The sequence below is a fragment of the Octopus bimaculoides genome, chromosome 1 (genome assembly GCF_001194135.2).
Source record: "Octopus bimaculoides isolate UCB-OBI-ISO-001 chromosome 1, ASM119413v2, whole genome shotgun sequence".
Taxonomy (NCBI): domain Eukaryota; kingdom Metazoa; phylum Mollusca; class Cephalopoda; order Octopoda; family Octopodidae; genus Octopus; species Octopus bimaculoides.
This window is the reverse complement of record NC_068981.1, coordinates 192647357-192665410: the sequence shown is the minus strand read 5'-3', so window position 1 is coordinate 192665410 and position 18054 is coordinate 192647357. Positions and strand designations below refer to the sequence as shown.

General features: G+C 34.3%; 1 protein-coding gene across 1 annotated transcript in view; it reads right to left on the bottom strand.

The window, feature by feature from the left end:
* Positions 1-536: 536 nt before the first annotated feature.
* Positions 537-18054, bottom strand: part of LOC106871613 (repressor of RNA polymerase III transcription MAF1 homolog) — a 23742-nt gene continuing 6224 nt past the window's right edge. Inside the window, exons 2-7 of the mRNA XM_014918166.2 lie at positions 15523-15660; positions 14657-14819; positions 11810-11934; positions 9815-9934; positions 6036-6107; positions 537-3273 (exon numbers count right to left, since the gene is read on the bottom strand). Coding sequence (XP_014773652.1) covers positions 3255-3273; positions 6036-6107; positions 9815-9934; positions 11810-11934; positions 14657-14819; positions 15523-15660 — 637 coding nt within the window. The 3' untranslated portion in view covers positions 537-3254. The remainder of the gene's footprint in view (positions 3274-6035; positions 6108-9814; positions 9935-11809; positions 11935-14656; positions 14820-15522; positions 15661-18054) is intronic.

Below are 18054 nucleotides of genomic sequence, written 5' to 3'. Positions count from 1 at the left end.
ATATATATATATATATATATATATATACACGACAGGCTTCTTTCAGTTTCCATCTACCAAATCCACTCACAAGGCTTTGGTTGGCCCAAGGCTATAGTAGAAGACACTTGCCCAAGGTGCCATGCAATGGGACTGAACCTGGAACCATGTGGTTGGGAAGTAAGCTACTTGCCACACAGCCACTCCAGTTCAGAGATAAAATACTATAAACTGGCTCTTTGGTATATTGGTTACAATTGTTTCAAGTGAATTTTGCTGGTGCCACATAAAAAACATGGGCGATGGTGCCATGGCAAAAGTACTGTTGATGGTGCCACATAAAAAGCACTCAATACACCCTGTAAAGTGGTCGGCATTAGGAAAGGAATCCAGCTGTAGAAACCATGCCATAACAGACCTGGTGCAGCTCTCTAGCTTGCCATCTCCTGTCAAACCATCCAACCCATGCCAGCATGGAAAATGGATGTTAAATGATGATGATGAGGAACAATAAAAATGAGAAAAAACAACAACATAAATAAAAACAAGTAAAACAATTTCAGTTTAATATTTTATTTGTGTTTTCAAGTCTGACTGAACTAAAACATTCCAATATATGAGTGAATGGTGATGGTTAGAGAGCTACAAACTAAGTCGGTCGCTCAATGTTCAGTGGAAAAGTCTGAAAACAATATTATTTACATTGATGATTTGTCCAGGAGGGGACAGATGTCTATTTGTCCAGGTGTTCATAAGTCTCTGTATGGCACCTGTGCATTTGTCTATGTAGACAACTGTCCATGTGTAACATGCATACACTTGTCCCTGTGAAACAAGTGTCCACATGTTGATGCATACATGTGCGATGTGTGTCCATGTAAGCATAATTTAAATATGAAAAATACAACCTTTTGAGTTCAGAAACAATTCTAAAAAGATAACAGAAATCTCAACAGGACTTTTGGAGTTTCTTCATGTTTACTTGCAGTAATCCACTGTTTATCATTTATTTTGTGTATGTGTGTGTGTGTGTGAGAGAGAGAGAGAGAGAGAGAGCCAAACAAAATAAAATGGTTACATGATGGCAAAGATAAAAAAAAACAAAAAGACAACTTTGAGCAAAGTCAATGTCTATGGTTTGAAGAAACGTGAAATAATAAGAACAAATCAAGACAATTATATTACATCATCGGTGTTTAAGGTTTGGCAATGTTGAATGGAAGATATATTGTTGTTGAGAATTTCAGATTGAGATTCCAGAATTATCACCTGAACAAAAATTGTCATTTCAAGTAGAAACATATAAAAAAATGATGACTTTTGTCTTTCTTTAACATTTTTCAGAAGAGTGCAGTTAAAAAATATAATACAATGTTATAAAAAAATTCATATCAATAATGAAATGATAGAGAAAAAAAATTGATGGTGAACTGTGCGATTATTAATTGCTAAAGGTACTTTTTCTTTTCTTTTTTTTATGTATTTGTTATTTTGCACCTTTAGAGTTAATGAAAATATATATATATATATAAAGTGCAAAAAGATAGATTTAAAATTTAAATTTACAAAACGTCAATAAGTTATTTATTAATTTGTTTTCTTCTTCAAATAGCAGGATTCTGATATCTCTTTTGTCATTCTCTGGAAGAGTAAGGAATAGAGTGTGGACGTGGAAAAAATAATTTATGATTTACAAGGAAAGATTTAATTAAGAATGAAACTTCCACTCAATGAGACAGGATATTTCTACAGAATACAATAAGTCAACTCATTAATATCAATATATTTAAACCCTAAATTACATTAATCAAGCTAGCTTAATTCAGTAATTAGAGACCATGAGAACTATTATAGTCTAAATATATGATGGTAAAATATAAGATAGTGTTGAGTATTAGCTAAAGAAATTATAAGCTAGATTAGAGCATGTGTAAATCATGTCCAGCAGTTATCGTACTGGAGAACACAAGACCATAGATGTTACTTAGCAGTTAATTTGTCTTTTACACTTGTTCCTTATAAAATTATATCAGAGTGGAGACCAATCCTCTCATACTTCACTCAGGTGATTTAAAAAAAGAAAGAAAATAGTTTAAATTTGCAAATAAGCTAGGATCTTTTTTGAGAACACACACACAAAGGATGAACAAACAATAACAGGTGGGAGTAGTTCATTTATATGAGATGTCACATAAACATTTTCAAATTACAAGATGATTCTTTTCAGCCGTTTCAAACATACAACTGGGCAATGCTATAATGTAACATGTATATGTAACATATCACATAAAAGACTTTCTGTCACCTATAATTGTTTGTCCATCTTTCGTCTGTTTATTAATCAATCGAGCTATATATTTCTTAGAGCCAACTCTTGTTTTGCAACAATTTCCTACTCTTTTCTCTTGAGTTCTATTTAGAAAAATTAAAAGATAATTTTTTTTTTTTCTTGGTTATATCACAGAATGTCATAATGTCTATTTATCCAATGTGTTGGAGAGGCCATAGGTAAGATATGTCACATTAGAATATGAGTGACAGACAGACATAACTAATGCATCAAGATTCATCTTCTTTCTTTAACTGAAGTGAAGAGAGAATAAAAGAAGAAAACTATTTCACAAATAGAAAGTGATATCATAGCAAGACACCATATTGTATGGCAATGTACACCTGTAATACTATATTGTATGCCATCTTGCAGTGTAACATCATGTTGTATGATGGTGTATAGTAATATCCTACTGTATAATGTAATATTGTATGACATGTTTACAACATGACATACCTCTGTTAGGCTTTATAATTTAAGATCCGAATGTGGTAAAGGAAGAGTTATTGATTTACGACAGTATTGATAAATAAGGGTGTGATATCTGTAGCAAATAGTCACCCTACCTCAGACTTTCAACAGATCTTCTCACATACATACACACACACATGGCAGGAAATTCACTGCTGTCTATGGGCAGTAGCATTCATTTCAAACAAAAACATTGGTGAGACTAAGATGGTTTCAAAACAATTCATAATCTCTATTTTAGTTGATACTAACTTGTAATAAAAAAAAATTAAAATGGAGAATACAAAAGTTTTATAAACTTTTGAATTAATGGATGAATTTAAATAGGTTAGTTAATAAATCCCAATAGTCGTAAACTATGATTATTATTAACTCATATAAACAATTCTGCAGTGATTGACTGACAAACTGCAATATAGTTTTTTCTATTTTTTCATTTTAGTTGATGACACTTGTTAATGCTTGAAGCCACTTAATACATCTCTCCGTCCCTGCAAAGACAAGAAAAAAACACAAGTAAATATATACACATACTATCAAATATATAAGTATAGAATCAGAAGGTGCGAGAAATGAATACAGGTTTATTATTTCCATATACGATGATAATGATGATGATGATGATTACAGCTGTTTTGCACACATTTACAATAATATGCATACCCAGCATATTACTATGTATTCACATACAGATGTACAATAGAGAAAACTAATTACATGATCATATACTTATCATCATCATCATCGTTGTCATTTAATGTCCGCTTTCCATGCTGGCATAGGTTGGACGGTTTGACTGAGGACTGGAGAGCCAGAAGGCTGCATCAGACTCCAATCTGATCTGGCAAAGTTTCTACAACTGGATGCCCTTCCTAACACCAACCACTCCAAGAGTGTAGTGGGTACTTTTTACATGCCACTGGCACAAGGGCTGGTCAGGCGGTTCTGGCAACAACCACGCTCAAAAGATGTTTTTTACGTGCTACCCGCACAGGAGCCAGTCTGCCAGCACTGGCAACGACCATGCTCAAATGTCGTTTTTCATGTGAAACATTCTAAATTCAATACACACACACTGTAATACATAGGATAAACATCAAAATGTGCAACAAGAAGTGTGATCATTCAGTAAATTATTTGGAAGTTGAATGACTGAAAATCAATGTTCCAAATACTTAATAAATATTTTATGCAGGGCATGTGCTAGAAAAATCTAAGATAAATTTAATGCGGATAGACTATCGTCTATGGTATACCTACCCTGTAGAATCTATAATTTAAATACATGTTAATTTTCTTACAGGCAAAAAAAATAAAGATTAACCCAGCTTGTTTCATGTCCGACTGGTCACCCTCAATAAAGAGAACTGAATAGCAAATGCTTCCTAACCATGTGGTTTTAGGTTCAGTCCCACTATACTGCATCTGGGGTGTCTTGTGCTATAGCCCCAGGTGGACAAAAAGCCTTACAGGTAGTTTGGTAGAAAGAAACTGAAAAATAACCTTGTTGTCACCACCATCATTATTTCATGTCTATTTTCCATGTTGGCATGGATTGGATGGTTAGACAGGAGCTGGCAAGCCAGATGGCGTCACTAAACTCCACTGTCTGATTTGGTATGGTTTCAATGACAGGATGCACTTCCTAATGACAAGCACTGTACAAAGTGTACCCAATGCCTTTTACATGACACTAACACTAGTGAGATCACCAAGTAACTCGCAAGACAAGACCCTTCATCTAAGTGGGGAGTAGTATTGAGAGAGGTGTCTTTATACCAGGTGATGAGAGGTTAAAGAGGAGATAAATGTAGGATGGTGAAGATGTGTTGGGACAAGTCACTCAAGTTACAGAAGTGGTATGGGTGTATAAGAAGTTTATGGAAGTCCGTCTTTTATACTGGCATGAGTTGGATGGTTTGACAGGCTCTGATTGAACCAAAGACAGCATCATGCTCCAATGTCTGCTGTGGTATGTTTTCTTCCATGACTGGATACTCTTCCTAATGCCAACCACTTTACAGAGTGTACTGGGTGCTTTTTTTTTTTTCATAGCACCAGCACTACTGAGGTTGACATGAAGTTCACAAGAGTTACCAGAGTGGAATTGGAAAGAGATATAAAATAGAGGAGTGTGTGTGGGTGAGTGTAAGTATTCATTAATACACACAAACACACACACATACAAATGTAAATATGTATGTGCGTGTGCATATAGTTATATTTGCACTTGTCTGACAACCCCAAGCTCCAAGCAGTGTTGTCATTTCTCCTCTCAACAAATTGTCCACTGGACTTATGCTTTTGATGACATGTGAAATGAGAAATCCATTACTTAAAAAACAAGGAAAGGTCAGTGACAGGAAGGGCATCCAGATGTAAATACATTGTCTCAATAATATATTTGTCTAACCCATACTAGCAAAATGGTTGTAAAACAAACATGAAAGGAATTGAACCTTTGAAGAGTGACCAATTAGCCATGAAACACAATCTCCTTTATACTTTTGTATGAGGAAAACAACAAAGTGGTATTAACATCTGATTACTTTCTACAACATAAACACTGTAAATTGTAGGCAAACTACATTATTTCAAAATACTTATGGCTGTGTGGTTAAGAAGCTTTCTGACCAACAACATGGTTTTAGGCCAGTCCCACTGTGTGGCACCTTAAACAAGGTCTTTTACTATAGCCTCATGCCAAGCAAAGCTTTGTGCATGTCTGGTAGATGGAAACTGAAAGAAGCTCATTGCGTGCGTGTCTGGTAGATGGAATCGGAAAGAAACCCATTGTGTGTGTGTATGTGCAGGTGCGCATGTGCTTGTCTCTCCTTGTCTTGACATCACAGGATAGTTATAAATGAGTGCCACCATCATACAAGAGAAGTCGTTTTTAATTTTCCATGAAAACATGTCTTGCCACACAACATGAAGAGTATCTAGACATGGAAAATCTGTCTCAATGAATTCCAACTGACCCAAGCAAGCATGACAAAAATGGATGTTAAGAAATGATGATGAAGATAACTTTTCTTGTCTCTGCTACCAAAACTGGGGGTGAGAGAAAGAGGCCCTTAGTTTCTAAACAAGTACCTTAGGTACTAGTAAATATGAGAGGCAAGACACACATACATCTGTGAAATACTCACCTGCTCCCACCTATAAACAATCAATTTGGTGTAGAAGGATAAATGAAATTCAAAAAGTAGAAATGGAAGTTTAGTAATTAAAACAAATGAATAAGACTTACTCAATCATTGTTATGTCTTCAATGAAGCCTATATTTTGACAAGATTCAAGGTCTGTATAGGCTACTGGCCAACTAGGAGAGAGAAAGATAAGAAAATTAATTAATCATTACAAAAATAATAATTAAAGCTGATTATGAAGGTATGGTGGAGGAGTGCAACTTCTTAAATACATATTTTATCACATAATATCATAATAAAGGAAGGTCTGACAAAAGTCTGGAGAAAAAACCTCATTATTACACCCAAACAGCCTGCTGATAACACATTTTCTCTAATCTGCAAAATATTCTATCTTATATTTGATAAAAGAGAGCTTTCCCAAAATATATTAGAAACTTTAAACAAGCTGTACAGAGTGATACGACATCTGGTCTTTTTCTTTATTTATTGACATCACTTTACATATTTAATTCTTTATTGCCCACAAGGGAGCTAAATGCAGAGGGGACAAACAAGGACAGACAAAGGGACTAAGTCAATTACATCGACCTCAGTGCATAACTGGTATTTATTTAATCGACCCCGAAAGGATGAAAGGCAAAGTCGACCTTGGCGGAATTTGAACTCAGAACGTAGCAGCAGACGAAATACCACTAAGCATTTCGCCTGGCGTGCTAACAATTCTGCCTGCTCACCGCCTTCAAACATCACTTTACATATTGCCTGACTTCTCATCTCCATTGCTTAACTGCTTTGTTAGGGTTAGGGTTTCTTTTGAAATACAGTCTTTGTTTCAATTAGTTTTGAAAATAATAAAGAATTTAAAATGACTTTGTCCTTATTAAGCTGGTGATTAAAACATAAATTATAAATGATGGGTGCTGATGTCTACTAAACTGACAATGGTTCATGATATGCATGCAGAGCAATGAGAATCCAAGCAATAATGTATCTATTCTTTCTTAACACATTGTAACACATTCTGATGCAGAAAACAGTGATCACATATTCATATTCGAATTTGCTAGAATATATTGGTTTTAAATTTTGGTACAAAGTCAGAAACTTTAGGAGGGAGGGTAAGTTGGTTACATCGACTCCAGTGCTCAACTGGTAATTTTTTTATCAACCCCAAAAGGATGAAGGGCAAATTCAACCTCACCAGAATTTGAACTCAGAACATAAACTTGGGGGAAAAGCTGTTAAGCATTTTGTCTGGCACAGTAATGATTCTGCCAGTTTGCCACCTTAAATTTACCTTAAAAATATGAAGAATATTTTGCTATTGTTTGGATTCTCATCATTGCACATGCACTCCTTGAATTATTTCTTTTTAAGTTAAAATTCTGATTTTTTTATTTCTTGAAAATTTGAAATATAATAATCCAAACAAATTCAAGTTTTACATTAGATTTTGTGTACTAGCAAGTGAACATGAGCTGGTCGTTCAGAAATACAGACTGAACAGAAGAGCTTCACTTATTTACTGGCCAATATGTATTGAAGAGGAGAAATTCAAAGTTACCTGTGGGTGTAGTTTAATAAATAGGTGGGTATATTTTAAAAATGAGAGTAACTGGTCAGTAATAACAGAAGTCCAACAGATTAGTGTTCTTGGATATGGAGTATACACTTGTATACTTTATAAATTTTAGGAGAAATGCGATAGTGCAAGAAGTAAATTTAGTAATCAAGGGAGACAAATCTGGTGATTAACAGCAAGAGCCTCATTCCAGAATTGTTGGGGTTTTTTTATAATTGATAACTATGCATCGATACATAAGGAAATTGTATTCAAGGGATTTTAATTATGTGATGAGCAGAATTAGAAGCAATATGAGATTAAAATGTTTAATACTGAAGTAGAATGACCACATCTGAGGAGACTCAGATTAAGAAGTGGGCTGAGTTATTTCCAAGCTTGATTCACATGAGAATGTCTGAGTATATACAATTAGGGATGAAAGAAAACTCATTAACCCCTTTAGTAATTGCATCTTTTTATTTTCTCGGTGGCTTGTTTAAAGTGAATTATAATAGATTTGTCATCTGTAATATAACAATCCAAATTTTTTGTCTGAAGTAATTTCATTTACAAATTTCAAAAGCAATGACTTGTAGAAGCAGTTCTACACATTTATCCACTTGATAGAAATCTGATGTGAAAAATATTTGCAGCTCTGTTGTAGCCAATATAGAAAGTGGGGTAATTTAACTAACCTCAATGATTATAATATAAGAGTAGGAATTGAAATGATATGGGTAACCATTTGGTCAATCATAGATGGAAAGAAGGAACAATCTGGATCCGAGGGTTTATAAGGAGGAATGAAGGAGGGATTCTTAACATTGAATTATATAGACAAAAGAAAATTCTGTTGAAGTTTAATAAGTTAGAAATAAAAATCAATAATTGAAAAACTTAAGAGTAAAAGAAGCAATAGAGTTTTTTTTTTTTTTCTTGGGGTTTTTTCCTGCAGTAACAGAGTATTTAGTATTAAGGTCCAACTGTAAGATAGAGATATTTGTTTTAGAAAAATACTAACAATAGGTTATTGAGTGAATATTATACAGGAGAACACAGTAGGTGTGATTGTCTTTTTTCTATGGGTCTGATCACATGGTCTGCAATAATTGTACTAGAAATGATCGTAATTATTGGAAATGCTTATTACAACAGTTCCATTAAATTAAATTCTTTTGAAAAATCCAAACAAATGTCTTTAGCATATGTTATTGGTTAAATATTAAACATCTTTCTTAAATTAAGAACGATATGATGGTAATATAGCAAAAGTTGCATCTTTAAATAAGACTCCATCATATCTAAACAAGCCAACACCTCTACTACTACTACTACTACTACTACTACTACTGCTACTTGAGCTACTTATGAAACACCATCATCATTGTTTAACGTCCATTTTCTGTGCTGGCATGGGTTGGATGGTTTGACTGAGGTCTGGAGAGCCAGTGGCTGCACCAGGCTCCAATCTGATCTGGCAATGTTTCTACAGCTGGATACCCTTCCTAACGCCAACCACTCTGAGAGTGTAGTGAGTGCTTTTTACGTGCCACCGGCACAAGAGCCAGTCAGGGGGTACTGGCATCAGCCACATTCAGATGGTGCTTTTTATATTCCACTGTCTCCAATAATTCCTGTCAATGTCTATATTCATGTAAATAAGTAAAGCTAGAACTTATATTAAACCTTTTGACACTAAACAGCCTGATGCAGCTCCTGTATCTATGATACAAATTTCCAGTTTGAAGTCATGTAAATCAAAACCTTTCATTAAAATTTCCTGTTAATTTATGTTCCAAACACCAACTTAATTATAACAGTTATTTTATTAAATTCATTATTTTCAAAGTTAAGTGAAACAATGGCAGTGAGTTTCAACAGAAACAAAAAGGAACGAAAGAGTTAAACTTCTCTTATCAAAAAATATTTCATTTGTTTTATGTAAAACTCTTACAATAATACCATTAAATTATAAATATAGTTAAAAAAAAAAGAGTAATTCTCTCTAGAAAAAATAGTATATATATTTTTTTAACTAAAAGTTCTTTGTTTCTGTATATGTGTATAAAAGTAAATTATAAGACCAATTGTCCCAACTATTTGAATCGGTGTCTGTAATTCTTTCATTTCTTATAATTACTCAACATTTTATCACTGGTTATATATAAGAATAGGTATCAACAATAGTGAATATTTGAAGTTGCATAATGAAGCATTTATTATAAAATATATTTATTTAATAATAATAGAGGATATATTTTAATAATGTTATAAATCAAAACAAATTTCAAAGAATTTCAGTAAATGCTTTACCTTGTGGCTCTGCACGTAAAAAAGATGATTCGTTTCAATTTTTTGTTGTAGAAGAAATAATTGAAGGACCAAATACAGCCTTCTTCTCCAAACGGATCCGAGACTAAATCTGGATTGTAACTGTAAATGAAACAATCAAATCACTGTTGTTTTTAAAACAAAGAGATGAAGACACAAGTTTTGATATGATGGAGTTATAAGTAAGCACTTTGTTTTAAAATGAATTTCTATAAAATTCTTATGTTGAAGGCAGCCTTGTAAAGTTGTAAATAAATAGGCATCAGTTTTGGGTAGATGATGATGATGATTAATCCATTATTACAAATATACACAGAAATGTTTGTGTTTTCAGTATTGCTGCCAACTATTGACTAAAATGATTAAAAATATTAATATCTGACCATTCAAAGGAATTATTACTAGAATTGACATTATACTAATTTATTTATATAATTGTGCATAAAGAATCATTACTACTCTAATTTCACAATTATCATCATCATCATCATCATCATCATCATCTTTTAACATCCGTTTTCCATGCTGGCATAGGTTGGTTGGTTTGACAGGAACTTGCAAGCCACAGATCTGCACCAGGTTCCATTGTTTGTTTTGGCATGGTTTCCACACATGGATGCCCTTCCTAATGCCAACCACTTTACAGAGAGTACTGGGTGCTCTGAAATGGGGTTGATTCATTTGACTAAAAATTCTTCAAGGCATTGTCCCATGGCCACAGTCTAATGACTGAAATAAGTAAAGGGTAAAAGACATCGTATAATTTTCTAATCCAGTTTCTAGGGCATGCTATGCATTAAAGGATTTAATGCTACTAAACTGGGTAAAAATCAGGTTATAGTTTTAGGGGAACAGTTTTTAAAGTAACCAAATATAAACATACCAATTAGACAAATTAACTAAATTAATCCTTTCACAAACTAGATAGACAGAAGTACTGTTCTTTTTTAAAACAGATTTTTATGGTCTAGTTGATGAAGGAAAGGTAGAACCCTGTGGCTCTTTTCAGCGTCTCCAAGACTGATGGGAAGGGAAGAAGTTACCTTTAGACCAAAGACCCAGCTTGAAAGGATTGCAACAGAATTACTCAGAACGTTAGCCATTTTGGTGTTGTAATAGAAAGATAACTCTACTCCACTATAGAGTGGCAGCCTATTTTATAAGTTGTCTTTCTTTACTTCTATGTCAAGACTGATCAAGGATGTTCCAATCCTGACTATGCTGCCTCTTTGTACATAGTATATTTAGCACATTATCATCCAATATATTCTATATATTTTAAGACAAAAGGGTGTTATTTGGGGGAGATTTGATAGCTATCTCTGGCAAATAGAATAAGTCATGGAGGCTCCCTGGTAAGCTTACCTATTACATAAGCTTCCCTATATTCTACCTTTCTCCACAAATAGATAAACAAACTTGGAGATTAGAGTTGCTCTTTGTCTTCACATCACAAGTGTCATCCATTTCCAATCTTCTGTGAAAACATGTCCGGCCACAGGGAAATATTACCTTGCTTGGAAACGGAAGGGTTGGCAACAGGAAGGGCCATCCGACCATAGAAAATCTACCTCAATAAATTCTGTTCAATCCAAGCAAACATGGAAAAGTGAACATTAAACAATGTATGTGTGTCTCCCCTACTGCAAGACATCTGTTTCTGTCCCTCTATCATACTTTAACCTCTAGACACCTGGCATAAAGTCACCGCCCTCAATACTACATGTACCTTTTCAGTTGAGGGGGTCTTGCCTTGTAAGTTATTTGGTGACACATAAAAAGCACCCAGTAAAAAGCTGACACTCCATTGGTTTCAACAGTGAGTGTTCCAGTCAAGCTAATCAACAGAACAACTCACTCATGAAATTAACGAGCAAGTGGCTGAGTACTTTTTCTTCCTTTACAAAATGAACTCCAATAGTCAATAAATCAAAACCACCAACAAATACATAGAGATAAGGGAGAGAATATATTTACCTGAAGATGTCACAATCAGTTAAAGAAATCTCTTCATCGATGGTTGCCCAAAGTTGCTGCTTAAACACACTGAAGGAGTCCCCGATAACGGCAGACAGTTGGTTGTTTATCATATTCACCACACTCTGATAAACAAAGTAACATAAAGAACAACTACAAACAGTAAGGAATTTTCTTTCACAAAGACACACTAAAGTGCTCTTGGTCACTCAACAACAACAACAACAACACTGCTACCAATGTATCATTCATGAATACCTTCCATGTTTTATGTCATCCTTTCAAGGCTGCAACACAATTTTCCCCTTGTGTAGGTTGAACAACTGACAGGAAGTAAGGTCGGGTCTTCAATCAAATCCTTTCACTTAAACAATCAGAAACACAAGTCACTCTGTAAAATCAAATAGCCGACCCCTTTAACCTCGGGGAGAGGAGGTTCATATTCGTCTGTCCTCTACCCATTGACCTGTCCAACATGGGTGACCCTACCAGGAGTATAAACTCCAGTTGGCATAGCTCTCTGGGTCATAGAGGCACACAAGCCACCCCACCACGGCAAGGTATGAACCACGGGGCAGAGACATACCGTGTGTGTGTGTGTGTGTGTGTGTATGCATGTAGGTGTGTGTGTGTGTATATGTATGTATGTATAAGTAGTAAAGTTTGTAAATTTGGATGAGTTTGTTGTATACAAGAGAGAGAAGAGAATACTAATGTTTGGTGGAGGAGGGTCTGACCCTCAAAATTTGCAAATTCCACTAAGAATCTTTGCCAAAGAGCTACAAGTCTTTTTGGATTTGTTTTTCTTAAATTCTTTTATGTGTATGTATGCATGTGAACAAAGCAATGCATATGCAAATAATTGAGTATGCGTGTATATATGTACATGTGTATGAAAATAGATTCATAAAAATTAATAGCAATGTTCATCTACTCTTAAAAGCGCATGAGTGTGTGTGTGTGTGTGTGTGTGCAAGTAGGTTCATCAAAAATTATTAGCAATGTCGATCTATTTTTAAAAGATCAATAAACATTCTAAACTTATTGAATTACCTCTTGACTTTAATTTGAAATACTTCAATACATTCTAAAACGAATTATTTTTTGTAAAAAATAAAACATATAAAAATAAAACTATAATTTAAGTGTGCCATTTATACTATAATAAAGAAAGCTGCTAATTTGTTGCAAGTATTTAACTGTACTAAAAGAAGGCAATTTTTAAAGTTTACACTTTCTTAAAAATTCTTATAAATTCCAATTTTAATATGTTTTTTTTATCAAACTGTAGTTTTCAAAATTCTGTTATTATTGAAGATTTCCACAACATGCTTCAGTCAGAAAACTAATTTTTATTCAATATGACATGTTTTTTAATGTCTTACATTTGTATCCCTTTTCTTCTACCATAACTTTGCAACATTCTCTCTCTCTTTCCAGCTTCTGTTTGTTTTATCACTTCTATTCCAATTAGTCTTTCTCTTTCTTACGCTTATCCTCCCCCTAATTTTTACATCTTCCTCCCTTCAGTCTTTGTCCCTTCTCTCTTTCTGTCTGTTTGTCTGTGTATGTGTGTGCCTTTCTCCCGCTCTCTCTCACACACACACATACACACAAACTTTGGCTGCATCCATTTCCCTGTTATCTCATTTAATACTTTTCATCTTCCACTTGCTCGTTCTAATACTTTCACTTTCTTTCCTCAAAACATTTTCTCTCTCTGTCTCTCCTCATCACTTTTATTCAATTGTTTAATTAAAAATAAGTGATTACAAAGGGTTTCTTTGAAATGTTTTGAGAATATCAGAGAAAATATCAAAATTACTCAGAAATTTTTCACTTTAAGTTTTATACATATTGGTAGGCATGCACAACAGTTTTGTACAAGCAAATACGACACACATTACCAAAATATTGCTCAGCAGGTAGTGTTTCTGCTAGTTTTTTTAATACCACATCACTATGGGTTTCTCTAATTGTACTTCCCAATGTGACACAGAAATACGTGTCCTACAGTCCAATGGCACCATTTATGGTCCAATGGTGTACTTTTCATAAACACTGTTTATAAGGAGAATTTCTCTCTTAAGACATTTTTAGCAGCAAAGGATTTTTTCCACATTCAAGTGTACACAAACATGTTAAATATAATTGTATAAACCTATATTTCAATCAATGCTGCTTAGTAAAAGTCTAGTTAATTAGAAAATTAAAATTTTCGTATTCACAAAAATGTTAATTATATACAATAAAAAGAAGCATATTTTGAAAGCTACCTCCCATCCAGTTATTTGTTTTATATTTGGCTTAGAAATACCTTGAAACTAACAAGTTTCCATATTTATATATTTATTACATTCAAACTAGAGATCTGATAGCCTTTATTTTCCTATATTTACTTATTTACTATATAGCAAATAAGGTGATGTGTAGGAGATAAATTAACATAAAATTAACATTAAATTTTTAAGGAAGGTTTCAATTAAGTCACTTTAAAAAAGGTGAGTTGATATTAAAGGGGTTAAACAAAAGTATTTAGGGAATATGATTATATTTTCTTAGTTTTCATTTGTACTGTTTTTTTTTGTTTTTTTTTTTTTTTGTTCTATCTGTTACATCTCATATTATCCAGTAAATTTCGTTAGAAAATCAAGCTAATCTGACTTAATGTATTTCAAACTTGCTCTCTCTTCATGTGTTGTTACAGAATGAAAAGAAAACAAACAATAATGAGATAGCAGAACAGGGAACCCACATGAACAGAGGTACCTTACAGCCAGTTTCTTCCCAAACATACACCAACCAAAAGTACCTGAGATAGGAAGAGTTGAAGGTATTAAAGTGTACCTGTACAGAGAATTCTTTACTGAATTCTTCACTTTTGGCTTTGCTGAAATCATAGTCTGGTTGGAAAGAAGCATTCAATGTGGAGATCAAATAAAACAATGTCTTTGTGGATATTGTATCACAAAGAGGCCCTTCTCCATCGCTGTAACTATGCGAGGTTATTCTGAAAAGAAAGTTTACACTCAATCAGATGGATCTTCAAACTCACTGGAACATTAAACAAAACAGAATCAGGAAAAACAACTTTAACACAGTCATTTTAATAGACATATTTAACCCATGTGTCTGGACATTGCTATTTCTAAACTATTACATTGCTAATGTCCTTGAAGATTCCTCTTTCTCTTCCACTCTATTATATAAATCTGAGGTATTATGTCTATACCTAAATAAGAACTCTTTTTTTATATGTATCACCAGTGGTGGACTGGCCAGGATGTCAGCAGGGCCGATGGCAAGTGGGCCCCTGCTCCATTAGAATCCATATATGGGGGGCCCATCCCCTCAAGTTTGAGAATTTTTTATTCACTGCTGGAAGAATGCATTAATTATTTCAGCCTGTGTTTGTAGTCAGTTGAAAAGAATACTTTCAAAAAAAATTAAATGATAGCACTGTAGCTGCAGGTGGGCCCCCTTAGTCTCCTGGCAACCAATATTTTTAGACCCAGTCCGTCACTGTGTATCACTTATAATAGAAGACACTTGTCCAAGATGCTGTGCACTAGAACTGAACCACAATACACCATGACAAATGACAACATACTCAACCTATGTCAACATATCAAGTATTAAACCAACAGCAATTATTTTCAAAGAGCAAATTATAACAGGCAGTTGATTACAATATTCAACAGAAGTCAACTTACTGGTTTGGGCTCTGTGAAATTAGACCCTGTGGCGGGGATAATGCTTGTAAGTCATTTGGAGAGAAACCACCATCAGTGCTAATTGCTTTAAATAATCTTTTATCACTTCCAGCCATCTTACACGAGTAACTTTCCAACCTGAAAGAATAGAAGGGAAAAAAATAATAATAAGTCATCATATACAATGTGAACAGGGAGAAGCAAAACAATGGCGTGTATATTTATTCTTAATATGTTCCAACAGGTTCAAACATGAATATGTGAACTGCTGTTGTGTTTTATCATTGGACAACTCATTTGAGACAAATGCATGTCACTAACATACTTGATTCATTAGCGTAAGGAGACCTTGGGACATCCGATGTTTTGATATCATTGTGTCTCATTAGTAAAAGCACTCTGGACTAATGAATCAAACAAGAGTTCATGGCTCTTGTTTATAATTTCAGCAAACAAATTATTTGTTGATATCTGCCAAGTGCTAATAAATCCTCATATCCATGGTGAACAGTAAGAATCAAAACAATGACATGCATATTTATTTGTAATATATTCCAGCAGACTTGAAAATGAACAGCTTAGATCTGTTGGAACATATTAAGAATATTGTTTAAAAAATGTTATCTCTTAGTGCAGTGAAAACCAAACCAATACAAATAAATATTAAAGCCTCAGCATAGAAGAGTACTGACTACTATACTCAGACTAATAAAAGAAAAGCTTTAGTCAATCAGCACACTTATTCTATAGACCTAAAACCAATTATATACAAATTGCATTTTTATACACAAATTGGCAACCCCACTGGTGACGGTGTAATATAAAAAGCACCCATGCTGGTGCCAAGTAAAAAGCACCCAGTACACTCTGTAAAGTGGTTGACATTAAGAAGGGCATCCAGCCATGCCAAAACAAACAATTGGAGCCTGGTGCAGCTCTCCTGCTTTCATGTACCTATCAAACCATCCAACCCATGCCAGCATGGAAAACGGACGTTAAAAGACAGTGATGATGATGATGATGAAGAAGAAATTATATATTTCAAAGTGATTCTACTGCAGAAGTTTATCAATATTTAGCTATTTGAAGAGCATTAGTTAGTGAACAAGTAACATAAACAAACTCTTGAATCAGACAGAAAAAACTCAAAAATATTCTTACAATCAACTTTATTGTCATTGAATGGAGTCTGAGGCTTTACTTAGCTTAAATAAAAAAAAAATTAAAAAATGTTCTAACTGAAATTTAGGTCACATGTTTACTGATAACACAGTTATAAATATAAACCTATCTTGTAAGCTCATAGGTCAGCCAGCCCAGTGAAGCTGCAAACTAATGATTAAAAGGCATCCAGCCATGACCATAAGGAGTAATTAAGACTATCTAATATGCCATTCCCCACTTTTTTCTCTTTTAAAAAATGGTTTGATGTGAAATGAGGAAAATTTGGATTTCTAGCAGGTCAAGTGACCACATAGAGGTTGTTGGTACAGCTATTTCACAGTCTATCCAATGAGACAGTTCTCATCTTTACAAGACAACGATAAAATATCAAATGATCCATATGTAGGCATAGGAGTGGCTGTGTGGTAAGTAGCTTGCTTACCAACCACATGGTCCCAGGTTCAGTCCCACTGCGTGGCACCTTGGGCAAGTGTCTTCTACTATAGCCTCGGGCCGACCAAAGCCTTGTAAGTGGATTTGGTAGATGGAAACTGAAAGAAGCCCGTCGTATATATGTATATATATATATATATATGTATGTGTGTATCTGTTTGTGTGTCTGTGTATGTTCCCCCAACATCGCTTGACAGCCGATGCTGGTGTGTTCATATCCCCATAACTTAGTGGTTTGGCAAAAGAGACCATTGGAATAAGTACTAGGCTTACGAAGAATAAGTCCTAGGGTCGATTTGCTTGACTAAAAAGGCAGTGCTCAAATGACTGAAACAAGTAAAAGAGTATATCTTCTCTACAACAAGACAACAGTTCCAATCTGTTTTTCCTTTTAGGAAGTTAGGATTTTTTAAAGAATGAATTCCTGATAGAAATTACTTGTTGTCATCATCACCAATATAATCAATGCTGGCATGTGTTGGACGGAGTAATTGGTAGATGAAATGGATGAAATAGAGGTACATGTATGATTCTCATCCATTTCATCTCCCAATTGCTTATTTCTGTGTTCCTTTCAGTTGAAGAGCGTAGGCTCAAAACGTAAATGACTTTCTCACTTTCCAAGCATTAAACTAATACATCTGTTTGTTGTTTACACACCTGTCTTCGCTTTTGCTTTTGTAAATTCCTATATACATAAATCTATATATACACATTTCAATATGTGACCGCGTGTGTATCGTTGGTAATTTTCTTTCTCCGTCTTCCATTCTTTGGACTTTTTCTATATTTCTGATGAAGAGCTCCGCTTGAAACTTGAAATCCTCTTTCTTTTCTTTCCTTTCCTGAGCGTCCAATAACACTGTACTTATTCCACGTCCTCGCGTTGTTTTTTCGAGTTTTTTTCTTGCTTGC